The sequence below is a fragment of the Saccopteryx leptura genome, chromosome 3, assembly GCF_036850995.1.
Source record: "Saccopteryx leptura isolate mSacLep1 chromosome 3, mSacLep1_pri_phased_curated, whole genome shotgun sequence".
Classification (NCBI taxonomy): Eukaryota; Metazoa; Chordata; class Mammalia; order Chiroptera; family Emballonuridae; genus Saccopteryx; species Saccopteryx leptura.
This window is the reverse complement of record NC_089505.1, coordinates 25,453,857-25,470,936: the sequence shown is the minus strand read 5'-3', so window position 1 is coordinate 25,470,936 and position 17,080 is coordinate 25,453,857. Positions and strand designations below refer to the sequence as shown.

General features: G+C 42.5%; 1 protein-coding gene and 1 non-coding gene across 2 annotated transcripts; both read right to left on the bottom strand.

Moving 5' to 3' along the window:
• Positions 1-6,494: 6,494 nt before the first annotated feature.
• Positions 6,495-6,570, bottom strand: TRNAS-AGA (transfer RNA serine (anticodon AGA)). The gene has a single exon. It is a non-coding gene; the product is annotated as a tRNA-Ser (tRNA).
• Positions 6,571-12,834: 6,264 nt separating this feature from the next.
• CITED2 (Cbp/p300 interacting transactivator with Glu/Asp rich carboxy-terminal domain 2) lies at positions 12,835-15,213 on the bottom strand. The gene is made up of 2 exons (XM_066373113.1): positions 14,965-15,213; positions 12,835-14,526 (listed from the first exon to the last, which is right to left on the bottom strand). The coding sequence occupies exon 2, from the start codon at positions 14,516-14,518 to the stop codon at positions 13,694-13,696; it is 825 nt and encodes a 274-aa protein (XP_066229210.1). The 5' UTR covers positions 14,519-14,526; positions 14,965-15,213; the 3' UTR covers positions 12,835-13,693.
• Positions 15,214-17,080: the final 1,867 nt, after the last annotated feature.

Here is a 17,080-nt window from a genome sequence, read left to right as displayed (position 1 = left end):
TGTGCTCAGTCCACCTTACGCGGATCTCTGGAGCTCGGGTGGCCTTTCTGGGTTGTCCTGAGTTGTGATGAGGGAGCCAGGTCTTTATCCCAGACATTGACCTGTCCTTGGAGGCGGACTGCTTGGGGAAAGGAAGGTGACCTTGGACAAGGTGACAAGGCGATTCTGAAAGAGCATTGGCAGTTGAGGGCTGTCCCCCGGCAGCGTTCTCAGCAACTGAGGGAACAAGCTCGTAGGTCCTGAAGGGGACTCACAGAGTCCACTGCTCATTGTCATTATCCGAGGAGGAAAAAAAGGGAATCTTAGTACTTACACTTCGCATCCCTCGTATTGTTCATGGAACAGATCCATTTTAGTCACTGACTAGTGTAGGTATACAAGTTCCCCTCAACCATATTCTTCAATGAAACAGTAAAATACCCCCCCCCCCCCAAAACCAATGAAGATGAAATTTGTGTTAGTAGTAGGTGTTGGTCAGGATAGTTTTGTTTCAGATGATTGAAACTAACTTAAATTAGTTCAGAAACAGGAAATTTTATTGTCTCATGTAACCACACTCCAGGAAAGGCAGAGTTGCAACTGGACCTTGGGACTCAGATGGCAGCAGAAGACTTTATTTTTGTTTCTGCTTCTCTCTTCATATCGTCTCTGTTTTCTCAGGCGGACTTCTTTCATACAGCTGGAAATACGGCTAGCAGCCCTTTCCAAGCTCATCATTTCATCACTAGAGAAGACTTAAAACTTGATTGTCAAGGTAAAAACTCCTCGGGGGGGAAAGGTTTTTTATTAGATCAGGCGTCGTTCATTGGACCAATCAGCTGCAGCCAGGAGGATGAAGTATAATGATTAGTTCAACTGAGTCTATCTGGGCAGCCCTAATCAATTTCTGTTGTCCAGTAAAATAACGGGAGTTCTTATGTGGATACTTGACTGGAATGGAGCAAGAGAGAGTTTTTTTTGGAAGGATAAGGAAACAATAACTGGTTAGAACAAAAAATGTCATGTATTAAATTTCTCTTATTTCTTGCTTCAGTCTTACAAGACTAATTTTATGTTCTTTTGTTGGCTTTGGCACATAGACCAGTGCATTTTATCATAAAAATAAACCATATCAGTAATTTGTTCATAAATATTAGGTTCTGTTCATTTTGCACTGAGATTAATCACTTGCCAACATGTACACGATTTTCTTGGTTCAGAGAAATTGTTTATTAATCATATTAACAAGGGATTTTTGAAGGGCTAGAAATGAAGACATAATGATTATATATTTTTTAAGAGGATATTTATTTATATTAGCAAATGTCACTTCATAGAAGACATTTTAACCTTTCCCGAATAAACCTGCTCTGAGTGATTTATAATATAATTTTGATGACTATAGATCTTTATTATATGAAGACTTATTTGAAAACAAAAACTTTAAAAATAGTCGCTTTCAGTCCTAGCAAAAAAAATTTATGCCTTGAAACAAACATTTCAGAAAAGGTCATCTAAGCTTTTTAACTTTCCCACTGATGGACTCGCTGGTCCGATATCAACCTAGGCCACCCTCAGGTGAGTAATTCGAGTCAGTTCTGTTCATTCTATTCCACTGTAAAACCGATTCCGGGGGTATGAGAGATAATACATGAGGGAAGGAGTACTTTGGGGAGAAATTTCTATTCCCTTAACGAAAAGAAGCCACAAAAAGAAATAACCTTCCTTTTGACATTGTTGGGTCCATGTGTCATGTAACTTTTGCTAACGCCACTGGTCTAAGGTAAGGCTAGCCCAGTAGAGCAATAAAAACCTGATTCCCTATTAGCATTATTAAATCAGTGAATTAACCAGCTTCAGAACCTTCCTTTCCATTGATTTAAGATATATAATCCATCTCCTTATGGTTTAAGCCAAAATCAGGGCTTCTGTTACTCGTAGCTACAAATTTCTTAATAGATATAATTACAAAATACAAGAGAGGAGCTAATTACTAAATAATTGGAGTACTGTATGATAAATACAAATTAATAGAACTATCTAAAATGCATAGTGTTGCCACAATATAGAAAGTCACATGAGAAGGTCTCTCAGAGAAGAAGGCTCTTGAGATGAATTCTGAAGGATACTTCACCAGGGGAAGCTGCATGGTCTTTCCTGGTTCAGCCTTCAAAGTTATGCAGCAGATTTAGGGAAGAGACCTAGGTGCCACCTTCTGATGGGGAGGGTCTAAGACTTTATGGGCACACTTGAAAATCACCACTGTGCTCTGGAGGAAAACTGAGCAGGATTAAAGGGTAGGCATGCCATGGGGAAAAGGAGGTAGCTTTCCACTACAATTAGTGTGGTCATTGAAGAAGCAAGTTTTGACAAAGACCTAAGGGAGGTCCCTAAACACAGAAAACACATTTTAGGCAGAGGGACAGCAAAAGCAAAGCACTTATTGAATGTATTGACAAATTAGATTGGTGAATAAGAAGAAATAAATGGCCTAACCAGGCAGTGGCACAGTGGATAGAGCGTCAGACTGGGATGCGGAGGACCCAGGTTTGAGACCCCGAGGTTGCCAGCTTGAGTGCAGGCTCATCTGATTTGAGCAAAAGTTCACCAGCTTGGACTCAAGGTCGCTGGCTCGAGCAAGGGGTTACTGGGTCTGCTGAAGGCCGGCGGTCAAGGCACATATGAGAGAGCAATTAATGAACAACTAAAGTTAAAGTGTCACAATGTACAATGAAGAACTGATGATTGATGCTTCTCATCTCTCTTTGTTCCTGTCTGTCTGCCCCTGTCTGTCCCTCTCTTTCTGTCTCTGTAAAAAAAAAAAAAAAAAAAAAGAAGAAGAAGAAATAAATGTAGGTAATTTCTAGACTTGTGGTGTAAATATCTAGAGCAGTGGTAGTCAACCTGGTCCCTACTAGGGGGCATTCCAGCTTTCATGGTGGGCGGTAGCGGAGCAACCAAAGTATAAATAAAAAGATAGATTTAACTATAGTAAGTTGTTTTATAAAGTTTTATTCTGCCAAACTTAGCGAAAATTCGACATAAAGTACTTGGTAAGTAATTATTATTATAAGCTTTAACTTGCTATAACTCTGCTTTATAAATTTTATAAAGTAAAGTTACTTCTCTACTTTATAAATCACCATTACTGTGGAACCAGTGGGCGGTTAGAAAATTTTACTACTAACAGAGATACAAAGTGGCGGTAGGTATAAAAAGGTTGATGACCCCTGCTCTAGAAGAATGGTAGTTCCATTAACCAGGAGTGGGTACACAGGGGGCAGGGGAGACAGGACTGATGCAAACCTGGGCATGCTATCCTTAAATGCTTATCAGAAGTCTGCTGTGCACGCACATTTATTAGCAGACAGAGCTTGGGGCTGGAGATGGGGTTGTGGAATCCTTAGTATCTTCACTGTATCAGAACCTTTAGGAATTGATGAAATTGGCTATGAGATCTGATGGACACTGTAAAGCCAGAAGCCACGGCCAGGGCCACCATCACAGCAGCCTTCTGGCCCATGCAGGTTCGCATAGGATTCGGACAGTCGGTAAAGAAACAATGGAGCCAAAAACTGATGGGCCATAGTCTTTAATCCTAGCTTGCACCCGGTGGGCAAGTAAAAATACACACTGGGCTCCAAAACCCACTCACATTCAGTGCTCAGAAAGCTACTGATTTATCCGAGTTTCCTAGAATCAAAGGTTTCTAGCTCACCAGCCTTATTCTCCTCAGTTCCCCATCTCCTTCCTTATCCCAGATACAAACTCTACACAAACTGGCATCTCACTCAGCACTCCGCCATCTTGGCTGCTTCTCCTGGCCTACTCCACGTGGCCTCCTTCTGCTGCTGGCTCTACTTTCTCTGCTCTCTCATGCTAATCTCAGGAACCAAGAGAGGGCAAGCCCCCGTTCTGTCCCTATTTTATAGTGTAGCTTCACAACCTCTAATCCAATATACAAAATAGGGAAGTCTCTAATACAAAGTCACTTCTCTGAGGCATGATTGGATTGTACCGCCCCACATCAAAAAGGGTGGGAAAGGCTTAATCCCAAAACCAAGCCCCAGGCTACAAGGATTCTCAACACACATTAATATCACCTGGGTGACGGCCTCCTCGTGGGCAACGTAATCTTTAACAAAGTGAGCATAATACATTTTATCTGCCCAACAAACACCAATATTTAAAGTAAGAGCAAAGAACTTAGTACAGGACATTGAACAGAACTGGCTTGAGAGGTAGGAAAAATAGGGGAGATGAATGATTTGAGGGTCAGAGAAAGGTGGAGAAAGACCTAGCAAGCTTCAAATTTCTTTCTCGTGGATGCACAAAATTCTGCTGTTCAAAACTGATACCTTTAATTTAAATGTTATACTCTCTTTAGAGTTTCTCTCTTAAGATAAAGATATCCCATCAGGGAAGAAAACTGAGCCAATGACATCTGAGTGAATGGAAGACAGGATGAGTGTGGAACCTAATGAACACAAAAATCTGATGAACAAAACAGAAACAGAGGCGTGGGCACATGGAACAGATAGACAGCAGCCAGAGGGGAGGGGAATAAGGGGACTGGATGAAAGAAAGTAAAGGGATTAGCCAAATAGCATATATGCACAACACATTGACACAGACAGCAATGGGGCAGTAGCCACAGCGAAAGGGGAGACAGGGGTCGGTGGAGGTGGGCAAAGGGGGAAAGAATGGGGATGGAAAGAGACTGCTTGGGGCGGGAGGTGTACAATGTGCTGTGCAGATGGTGTTATATTGAGTTGTACACTTGAAACCTGTATGGTTTTGAGAACCAGTGTCATCTCAATAAATTCAAAAACAAAACAAACACCTCCTCCCCAAAGAAAGAGAGGAGAATAAAAGGGGAAAATAGTGGAGAGTTGCTCAATGATACCTTTTGTCAATTTCTTATTTTTATTAGGTTGTAGGGAACAATGGTGCCTCGACAGAGTGTGTTAAGATATTGTTTTCTTGTCTTGACTTTACGGGGCTATAATAGGTCACAGGGGGTATTTTATGTTTTAATAAAACAAAGGGTAGGAGCAGGGTGGGGACAAGTTCTTTAAGCTTGTAATGGTCTTGTAAGTGACTAAATGCAAATATGAACCTACAGAACTTTAGCGACACCTAGTGGTCAAATAGTGGAAAGAACATTTTATTGTAATAATATTTTATCATGATTATTATTTCTCAGCAGTTATGTATTATGATCTACAGTTCCCTCTATATAAATATTTTTTATATATTTTAGTTTTTGTTTATCTAGCTAATCTTTTAGTTTTTGTTTATCTAGCTAAACCATTGCTATCCCAAACTGGAAGAATGTGGTGATGTAAAAAAAAAAAAAAAAAAGACTGTGTGTGTTGAGAAGTTGGAAAGAGGAAAATAAATGGTCATATAAACTGTGCCTCTTACCTGCTTGACAACTCTGAAGTACCAACTTACAGTGTCTAACACCTGCTAGCTTTCTTTACATCAGCGTTATATATAGCATTTCCTATATGATGATGGTAATGATGATAATGACTGTGGCCCAGGAAGAGATTTTTGAAGAAAAAAGCCCAAACATTTACTGGGTGTTTCATATATATGAGGTTGGAAAAATGAAATTAATTTTTAAGACAATAAAGCAGAACCTGAAATGAAGAACTGATCAAATTATTTTCAATAGGTAATATATATATTTATACCACTGCATCAGCAAAGAATTTTTGCAAATGGCATGTACTAGAAATATTTTATGGGTGGTAATTTTTTTTCTTGGTATTTGCTTACAGGTTGAGAAATCTCAGTAGCCAACACTAGTGGTCACTATCGCAACAAAGAGGAACATTTCCAGAGACAGTTGCAACCTTTGCAGAGTTGACTTAGGCTGGGTCAGGCCTAGAGCGCCTCTCCAGGCTGCTCACCGCTGGGGAAAAGAATGGCGAGAAATGACATACAGGTTTTGAAGGAGTTTTATAATACCGTACTCCAGCTTTCCAGAGGAAGAAAATAGTAGGCATGGGTTTATGTTTCCTTCACGAGAATTCGAATACACAATTAATTAAACATACATCTTCATGTTACTGATGGAGAAACATGAGCTAGCAGTGATTAAATTACCCAGCTATTTGGTTGCAGAGGTAAGGCTTACAATCCATGGTTTTTACTCCTGAACTATTATTTTTTTTACTACAACTATTTTTTTTTTTTTCATTTTTCTGAAGCTGGAAACAGGGAGAGACAGTCAGACAGACTCCCGCATGCGCCCGACCGGGATCCACCCGGCACGCCCACCAGGGGGCGATGCTCTGCCCACCAGGGGGCGATGCTTTGCCCATCCTGGGCTTCGCTATGTTGCGACCAGAGCCACTCTAGCGCCTGAGGCAAAGGCCACAGAGCCATCCCCAGCGCCCGGGCCATCCCTGCTCCAATGGAGCCTTGGCTGTGGGAGGGGAAGAGAGAGACAGAGAGGAAAGCGCAGCGGAGGGGTGGAGAAGCAAATGGGCGCTTCTCCTGTGTGCCCTGGCCGGGAATCGAACCCGGGTCCTCCGCACTCTAGGCCGACGCTCTACCGCTGAGCCAACCGGCCAGGGCTTTACTACAACTATTAATGGAAGAGTACTCCATTTGGGTAGAAGAACAAAGCAAGAAGTCTGCTCACACCTACGTCAAAGAAGTTTAGATAGATTAAGGAAGATTAAGTGTAAAGTAACGAAGTAACTATATTTTCTTTATTCTGTGATGTACATTTTTTTTTCACATACTGATATTCTGAAATCAGCCTGCATCTTATAATCAGTGGTAAGCCATGGTTACTTCGGGCAGTGTGTCGGTTTTGTGACACGTTCATCTTGACATGAGAGAAGTTAGCTACTGACGTTCTTGTTTTCCAAATGACAGAATTAAGAAAGCCAAGGCATTGACTTAATTCCTGAAAGAAACTATTTACTATCCAGCAACATGTAATTCAACTAAGGAAAAAAATCTGGAAGTTATGATTTAAATCACTGGTATTCTTTCATTTGATTTGAAGTGTTAACTGGGTGAAGGTGTTAAGAAGAGGGTAGGCAGACTCACCCCCCAATGCTGCTCCTGCATTGTCAGGGGGAAAACTTAATTTGGAAGAATTTTAAAACAGGTTTGGAAAAGTGTTGACCTAAGTAGGTTTTGTGAATCTCAAAAGGAAGTGGTATATAATTGCATAGATATATACCATATTTGTGTTAGTATACTTTATAATTTATTAACATTTAATGTAGTGGATTTTTCCCCTGAAGCATTATTATTAAATTGATTATCTCACAATCAGTGACATCTATAAACAGGACTAATTTGGTTTAGAACAGTAGTGTTATGTATTAGAACACTCTTAGAAGCTGTATTATGAGCAATTTACTTCCTCTCTAAATATCAGTTTCCTTACCTAAAATTGGAATACTGATATGTAACTTGTAAGAATATTGTGGGGATTAAATATGATTATGAATGTAAGTGCCTGCCATGATACCTGCCACGTAGTAGGTGCGCAGCAAAACCAGCCCAGCTATAGGAAACTTGAGTCAACAAAATGATTTGTTAAGTAATGCTCGCTGAAAGGTAAATTATTCCAATTTGGTCCCATGTGGTCTAAACAGTGTGTTTCTCACCATTTTAAAATCTATGCCTTATTAGTCAAAACGATTTTAAAAATCTTCTACATTATGTTTTAATGAAATAATATTTATTTAAACATTTCCCCAAACAAGTAGTATGGAGTGCATTTTTTCATACTGGCTTATTCTACCTGCTATCTTCTAGCTCTGCCCCCCTTGAAGGGTGGCCCCACCCAGCTGAGAATCATCAATCTAAGACAGGGTGTCAGGCAGGGATATAGGAAATATTGAGATATTTGTTTTAGGTTCATATTAGGACCATAGCAGTTCAATCAATTTTCACCAACTGGCCCCAACGTCCATATATTTGCTGAACACATTGGGTAAAAGAAGAAAGAATAGAACTAGATCATCTTGCTTATACTCCTTCAAAGAGTTATCGAGAACAAATGTAATGGGGCAATATTGACAAAGTGGTCTAAGAATTTCATGCACAATTTAAGTACTACATGTTTGTCAGAATGGAGATTTCAACGGTCATGAAGCCAAAACATAAAAATAAAAAAGACGGGTTCTCAGAAAAAGCACCATGGCCATTACTTAAAGAAATCACTGGCCACATTTTATGCCATTCCTAGGGAGACATAAAGAGAAATGGCTTCCGGGGCCCCAATCCTGTTTTCTTTGCTCTAGTCTATGGTCCCCTACAAGTGTTAATGAAACGATATCACAACCTCAAACCAGCCATCCTCTGATGACTTTTTCTGATTTTATACTAGTTTGACTTTCATTCAAGCCTAAATCTTGCTCCCCACCCCGATTTCAAGAATGGACTGGCAGGATTTTTATTGCAATACTAACTTTTCAAAAGCCACTTTCTTATTTGCATATCTCCTGCAATAACCTTGCCTTATCCCACCACACTAACCTTGCCTTATCACAGACTCCTTGGGAGGCAAAAATCCCTTTTCTACTTTGTTCAGCAACCAAAAATGCAATCAGGGAACCACTCTGCTGTGGAGGGAAGAAAGGAGAGATTCCAGGGCTGAGCACAATGGTGATACCATGGGAAAACTGCAAGAATTTGGTGAACTACTGTCCTCACCCACATTGTGCTCTGCCTCACTAATCTTTCCAATTAGTTCAGCCTAATGAAAACCAGCAACATCTAAAGCGAGTAATAATACTCATCGTCCATCTTTCATCTGCTTTAGTCTACTCTGCATGTCCTGGGTTAGCCAAGTTGAGTTTTCAAAAAAAAAAAAAAGCACCAGCAAATGTCTCCTGGGACTGCCTCTGAGAACTCGGGTGCTCATCTCAGGAAAAGAAGTAACTGATAAGGATCTAGCCACTAAAAAGCCATGATTTGCTTATAGACAGTATGGAATGGATTGGTTGTTATTCTCTCTTTCCCACGGTTCATAGATTCAGTTCCTCAACACAGTAGAAACCTATTTCTTTTTGCTTTTCTTTTATCGTATTTATAAATTGCAAAAATACCGTAAAATTTTACACCAGCCCTTTTAGAATATTTCCAGCTCACCTTTTAACATTACTTCTGCATTTAAATCCTCCTGGGAGAAGAAAAATAATTTTTTAAAAAAATTTCAAGGTGTCTTAAAAATTTTCAAAAGTCTTATTGACTATGAGGCAAACAAATTATTTATGAATAGTAAGTACATTACTTGATAGGAAATGGCCTTAAATTTCTCTTTCCAGTTTAAATTATAAGCACGGCTACCAGGAATAAAAGGAATCATTTCTCTCCTTGATGGATAAAAATAGGTCAAGTAATTTAAGCCAGTCCATTACAATTAAAATTCTGACATTGCCATTGTTCCTTCTATTCTGGGGGGGAACAAACAGAACACATGATAATAGGGGTTCACCGGCTAAGTCACTTGATGTGTTACTATTGTTCTCTCGCTTCAACCTGCCTGGGAGCCCTGATTTGATGATAGTGGTACAGTACCAAAATGATGAATACCATCTCGGAGGCTGTGAGGAACACCTCTTTTGTGCTGCCAAATGATACCACTGGACAGGAGAAAGTTGCCAATGGCTTGGGTCCTAAATTCCTAGAATTCTAAATTTATTTATTTTTGGGAGACAATGTTATCTGCCAAGTTTATTTTAAAGTAAATTTTACTGAATCAATTAGACAGTCACACTCATTTTCATTAAACATCCTGTGGCCCTTTTCACAAGATTAGAGCCTGTGGCTTGGTCACATTCCAACATCGATAATTGCCTCTGCATTCCCTCACATTCCCCTCCACCTTTCCAACCCCGGGCCACCAAATATATTATTATTTGCACTTAGCCAAAATCAACAGTTCTGTTGTGAGAGTGCAGAATGTCAGCTTTAACTGACAGGCTAAAGCATTGCCTATTATACTTTTAAAAAGAAAATCCCTTAGCCTATGCATATTTTAAAATCTGAGGCAAATTTCAATTGTGCACATTTAATCATCAGTTAAGGTCTTTGGTAGGTAAAACACTCTTTAATAAAGGGTGTTTAGTTTGGAATTTTCTTTGATAAAAGATTTGTTGCTCAAATACATGCTGTTTATGTCAAGAAAAAAAAAGTCTTCAGAAATGATAACAAACAAACAAACAATAAAACAAAAAACAAACCCTCTTGAGCATACAGCTTTCCTTTGACCTTCTAAATAAATTCCACAAGGGGGCGAAAACACCTAATGGTCTGGGACTGCAAAGTTTATATTTCAAAGCGGGCCATCCATAATAGATTAGTGGATTAATATTTTGCTCTAAAGGATCTGGCCTTTAATGTTGACATCAATTTATAGCTATCCCAGGCGTTTACAGTAGTAAAAGTCACGGAGACCATAAACTTCACAATGGATGTCAGCCTTCTGGTACTAGTGCTCTAGCCTAGCACCCCATAAACGGAGGTGATTAGGTAACTCTTCTTCAAGAAGACATCCATGGCTGTAACATCTTTATCAGCTTTAGCACATATACTGCCACCAGGATTTTAGCAATCACAAGGCAGAGGTACAAGTTTTTATTAATATGTATTTATTTTTCTGCCATGTTTCTGTGATGTTGTACTGTTGCTTATCATTGATCTCTTCTTGAAAATCAAGTGTGGGGTGTCTATTTGTGGGCACAGCTTAAAGAACAGAAGCACTCTTGTACCGTATTAGAACTGTTTGAAAAAGAGCCAAGGTGCAGAGGTCAAATTTCCCCATATGCTATAAGTAACTTAGTAGGAAGCAAGACCACAAAAGGTTTTGCAAATGTCTGCCAGAAGCTCAGTGATCTAGGTCACTGTACAGGTTTCATTAATCAGGTTGTTCAAACAAGGAGTTATTTTTCTGTGCTTAAGAGACCTGCAGATATAGCACATAGAATCTGCTCAGTTGTTGATCAAGAAAGAGTTTTAATGAAATAGAGATCATTCGAGTGAATGGGAGGGAACGGGGGAGGGTCGTATTTGTACTGAAGAGAAATGGTGCTTTTAACCCAGCTCCTCGGTTTGAGTCTTCTGTTCTGGCAGAGATGGGCTCAGGATCTAATAATAGTTCCTTGGGCTCTGCATCTCCACATACGTGTTCCGCGTTAGAGCAGCAGGAGGAATTTAGGGACAGAGCAGGTGTTGTGGCTTATTTCCTGGCAGAATAAATGGTGAAGGGTGGTGGCAAGACAATTCTTTTGCTTCTTTCTTTATGCAAAAGAACAATGCCTCCAATAGCATTTCTTTTTTTTTTTTTTTTCTTCCCCCGGCACAAGTGAAAAAGAACTAGAATTGCTATATTAATATGTATGCAAACATATTTTTCTCACTTGAGCCTCTGGGAAAAAAAAAGAAAAACTTCCTGTGAAAACGCTTAGCCAGGAGGATTTACTGCTGATTGCAGATTTGGTATTGACATGTCTTAGCTGAAGAAAACTTCAGCTTTAACTATTAATGTGGGAAATCGGGATCAGCTCTGATAATGGGGTAAAAAGAGTTTTCAATGACTGTGTATTTTCAGAGAAATTAGTTATCTAGAACATAATTTGTAATAAGGAAATATCAGTTACAGAGGTATAAAAAATTCAGTGGCATGTGCATCTTAATTTTAATGGCCTGCCTCAGACATAGAATTATAGAATGTAGGTGATCTTAATACTGGTCAGCCTTTATGCCAGACCCACTGATATCTAATTCTTCTATATACCTTCCTCATCTAATTTTTTAATAATAAAATATGAGCTGTAAGATTGGAATCTATCTAAATAAGAAGCCCTTTTAAAGTAATGAGATTTTTTTTTCTATCTACATTTCTTTATTCCTTCAGTAGGTCAAATACAAAACACAATTTGTTTTTTTCTTGAATATAGGTGTGTTGCTCTTATAAGCTCAGAAAACAGAAAATTCCTTCTTCTTCTAACTTGGATACTTCAAGGTTTTAACAATATTACTTCCTCCTTTGATTATATAAGGTAAAACTTGACACCTACTTACTTAACTGTAGTTATGTCTTCTTGATAACTCATTTAGGTAAAATTAAAATGATCCTATCCTTCTATCCTTTGCACCCAATGCCTGTAACAGAAAAAGCTCAGTATTCTGGAAAACAGGGCATGCTTGGGAGGGAACACCTTGTAAAGACTGTAATTTGACCTTTGACTCAACCTCTCTGAGCCAATTTTAAATATTATGGAACAAAATAGGAAGCCTCAAGGTACAATTTTGCCCCTCTTCCTCTTTACAACTATCAGAAGCTATTTCAGATAGTAAGCTAAAAATGTGTGTGCTCTCCTTAGTACTTCCTCTGAGAAATAAGATTCATCACTAGAGATAAAGATAGATTTCTATATAATGCCATCCTCATCAATCTTCCAGAATATTGTTCCCATCTACCTCCATTGAAGTAGTTGAATCAGGCATAGCAAGAAACAGTTCATTTCCTCCCTCCCACCCCATGAAAATATTAATAGTATTCAGTATTATAAACCTTTCTAACTACAAGGCATATTTGAATATGACGACAATTAAGGGGGGGAAATGCTTTTTGACAACTTTACAGCTTTTGATTAAACCACACCAAGAGGCATGTTACAATGGTAACAAGGAAGCATTATGCCAATTATGCTAAATCCTGCTCTCCGCTTAAGCTCATCATGACCTGTTTTACTGTCCTGTAATTTACCCTTTGGAATGCTTACTCTCATCAATAAAGTGTTCAACTTACAGAGGAAAAAAAAGCCACCAAAGGAAAAAACCACCCCCAAATGACTTCTAGAAAACACGTTATTTCTTAACTTTTTATTGACATTGGCAAATTAAAATAGAATAAATTAACAAGTATTTTTTCAAAAAAATGTTTTGTACAAAAATACTGTCAAAATTTCCTAAAAAGCTTTCAACACAGTAGTATCTTTTCATGTACTGAATATAACTATTAGCACAGTGTCAAAAATGTTGAAGACAGAAACAAAAATCTGTGAAATGTTTGCCACTGACGACATTCCACACCCTATTATTGTCTGTACATACGGGGGCGGGGGACAGCCAACTTGAAAGTGAACAGTATGACTTTTCCTGATCCAGAACGGCTTGGCCCACATCTGTTTAATCTTCCAGTTTAGCATATTTTAAAAATTAGTCTGTACTCAAATGCATAGTTAAAAAAAAATGAAGCGAGATGGCAGAGTTTGTGCATCTGCCCTTCAAAGTTCATGCAACCAACTAATGCAATTTTTCCTTTCACTCGTAAATTTGAATGCAGTCCAGTCATTTGAAACCATCTACAAAATCCACAAGATTAAGCAGTTTGCCAAGATTAATATCTAACAGTTGAGCACTGGAGAAAGTGAGGAACTAAGGAGTAAAAACAAACAACAAAAAAGACCCAAGTTAGCTAGATATTTCAACTACATAAGGGAGGTGAATGTCAAGGCTACAAAAACGAAACAAAAACAGAAAAAACAAGTGGCAGCAATTTTTTTTAAACCAATTTGTACAAGTTTATAGTTTACTTTGTTTCCAAGTTCTCAAACCTTTCAAGATCTGAAAAGTGAGATACTGTGTCTAAGGGAATGTTTTTTAATTCACGCTGAAGAAGTTGGGGGGGGGGGGTTTGATTTCTTTCGCCGGGGTTTCGATCGAGTCAACAGCTTACTCTGCTAGGCTGCTGTTTGCACACGAAGTCCGTCATAAAATCAAACTCGTTTTGCCCCAGCCAGAGTTCAGGCAGCTCCTTGATGCGGTCCAAACCCATTTCTATCACTAAGGACATAAGCACTTCCTCGTCGATGAAATCAGTGTCTATGACATTGGGCGGCAGCATTGCAGCAGGGACGTGAGCCACAGAGGCGGGCATGCTGCTGCCGCTGCCACCACCGCTGCCGCCACCGCTATTGCTGCTGCCCGCGCCGCCGCCCGAGGTGCCGCTGGAGCCGCCAGGGGTGCTGCTGCCGCCCGAGCCGCCGGGGGTGCTGCTGCCGCCGCTGTGTTTGGGGTTGCAATCTCGGAAGTGCTGGTTTGTCCCGTTCATCTGGTGGCCTGCAGCTGGGTGCAAATCCGGCATGTAGTGGTTGTGGGGGTAGGGGTGATGGTTGAAATACTGGTTGTTGAGCTTCTGCAGCTGCATGCTGGCCGGCAGGGAGCCTCCCTGGCTGGCCACCGGGGGGCCCATGAACTGGGAGTTGTTAAACCTAGCCGCGGGGGCCAGCGCGCTTGGGGGGTGCCCTCCGTTCACAGTCCCCGGCCCCATCGCGTGCCTGATGCCGCTCGTGGTATTCATGTTGCCCGCGCCGTAGTGTATGTGCTCGCCCATCAGGGCGTTGAAGGCGTGTTGGGGCTGCTGCTGCTGCTGGTGGTGATGCGGGCTCGGGAACTGCCCCATGCCCATGCGGTGGGCAGGGTGGTGGTGCAGCCCGTTGGTGCCGTCGGGGAAGCGTCCGTGGTTCATGGCCATCATATGGTCTGCCATTTCCAGTCCTGCAAGTGAGAAGGGCAGACGGTCAGACCCGCGCCGCACGTGCCGCGCACCCCACTTTTTCTTGCCACTGCCCCCCAAGAACCCCGGACCCACGTCGGCTGCGAATCACTATCCCCAGGATCCCACTAGAAGCTTGTGCACCCGACTCGCCACCAGAGCAGACCTGCCCCCTCAAACAGAGCCGGGCGCTGCACAAACAGCGATCGGGCGGGAGGACCCGAGCCCACACCCCCATCCGCTCCCCAAAGTCGCCTAATAAAGGAAGTGCCCCGTAGCCCGGCCGCGAACTTCAGGCATTAAATCAGCCCTCCTCATCCTGTTGTTGCACATCCTGTTGTTATTCCCCAGCTCCGCCTCACGCTCTTCCTCCGGGCAAGCCCAGCCCTCGGAGGACTTGGCTGGCAGGAGCCCCAGCCAGCTTCGCCCCGCGCGTTTACCTTCCGTCTTAGCGACTTCTGCTCCGAAGACCGAGGGCGGGATCGTCGGGTCCAGGACCGGCTCAGCAGCACATAGAGGGGGACTTCCTGGCGTGCAGGGCGCTCGCTGTCGCGATGTCGGCGCCGAAGTCTTGCAGCGGCAGCAGGGGCAGAATCGGAGCCGTTCCCTTTTATTTCCCCTCCGCTGCCCTCACAGCTCAGCAGGACCGCCCGGCAACTGCCAACAATGAGCTGTGTTTCTTAGGGCTTTGGCCACAGTTAATATAAGGATTTCAGGAAGGGCGGAGCGAGAGCCTCCCCGTGGGCAGTGAGAAAAAGCGGATTTCTGGATTCCAGGCAGTCCGGACCGGGTCCGGGAGCTGCGTCCCGGCGGCCAGCGGCACGTGCGCAGAGGCTGCAGCCGGCCCAGGCACCGCCCTGCTGCCCCCCGATTCTGGTGTCCTCCAGGCCTGCAAACGTGGGGTCGGTCTGTTCGCCCCGGGGGCAGGGAGAAAATCCTCCGTGGACTCCTAGCCCACAGGTAGCGCCTTCCCGGACGGAAGATTGGAAAACTCACCGCCCCCCCGTACGGCCGGACCCCCCAACCCCCAGCTTTCTCCCGGTTCATCGACCCAGCTCCCTTCTATGGGAAAAGGGGGTGCGCTCAGCGCCCCCGCCCTCCGTAGTGCCCTCTGCCTCCCCGGTTTTGCAAAAGCTCCCCTGGGCTGAGAAGAATGGCTGTTTTTCCCTAAGTGGGGTTTTAAAGCCCGGGACAAATAATGCCCCTTCTTCCAGCGCGATTTCCTGGGCAGTGCTTTGTGGTTTTTATAGGAGCAGTAGGTAAACTGATCTAAACATTCTGCATAAGATGCATTCTTTCCCCACTCCTTTCAAGGACAGGAGCTGGGGGCGGGGAGCGGCAGCGGCTGCAGGTGGACCGAGCGCGCTCACGGGGCCCGGCCGCCTAGGTTCTCGCGCTCGGGAATCCGGTCCGCACTTTCGGGCCCGCCCGCCGCTCCGGGGTACGTGTGCTTCAGCTAAGTTTGCTTTGCAGCTCTTGGTAGCTTTGGCATCCGAGCTGAGGCGTCTCTGCTCTGTAAACAAACTCAGCGATCCTCGTCCCCAGATCCACCTTTTTGCACATACACAGTTTCTTGCTTCTGCTGTTGCCCTTGATCCGGGAGGTGGGGGTGTGTGCAAACTTGCACAGCCTCCCTCCGGGCTCTGCCTGACGGTTTGGGGTGGATTTAGAAGCGAACGGGTTTGTAATTAAGAAATTCGAAGGCTGAGTAAGGCTGCAGTTGTTGGAAAAGGAAAACAAATAGATAACACGGTAATCGCTTTGTAAATAAAGTCGTTCTGGAGGTGGACACGTAGCTGCACGTCCCGTATGGCACCGCGCGCACACACACATTGCTGGGACTCTACGTTTCCAGTGAAACTATTCGGTGGGGCAATAGGCGATAATAATAACCATGTTTCCCATAAGGCGGCACAACTAGCCTGGTTGTCCATTTGGCTCATTGACTTGCAAATAAAAGCCCTAACGCGGGTCTGAGCAACTATCCCGTCCGAGCTCTCTCCTGCTTTCTAACATGGGTCAGCCGAGTTGTTTCCCCAACACCACGATGAGGCCGCTGCAAGCTTTTATATTGCTCTTTATGTGGTTAAAGAGAGTTTAGCGCTCCGAATAAGGACTTCTGTTCGGAGTTTTTTCTTCCTAACTCGATAGCCATTGAAGACTTCCTGCTGCCAAGAGCTGGTTCCCCGCCCCTCCCCTTTTTTCTCCCTTCTTATTCACAAGACTTTGAGGCCCTATGTCTTGAGGACTGGAAATTCTGATACATTTTTCCTTTCAGGAATTTGCAAATGAGACAGAATCCTGTTTATTTTCATCTATTACTCCTCCATCTTCCTCATACATTTATATATATATATTTTTACTGTGTATATGTATATATATTACTGTGTTCCTCTCTTTCCTTTTCCAGGCTCTCCAACATTTATTTTTAAACCTCAAAAATATTGACTTTTTGGAGACTTGTGCACAGAACACATTTTATTGTTGGCTGCAAAAATCCCATATTCTCCTGTCCACCCACACCTTTACCTGTAGGTTATGCACTTAAAGTTACAG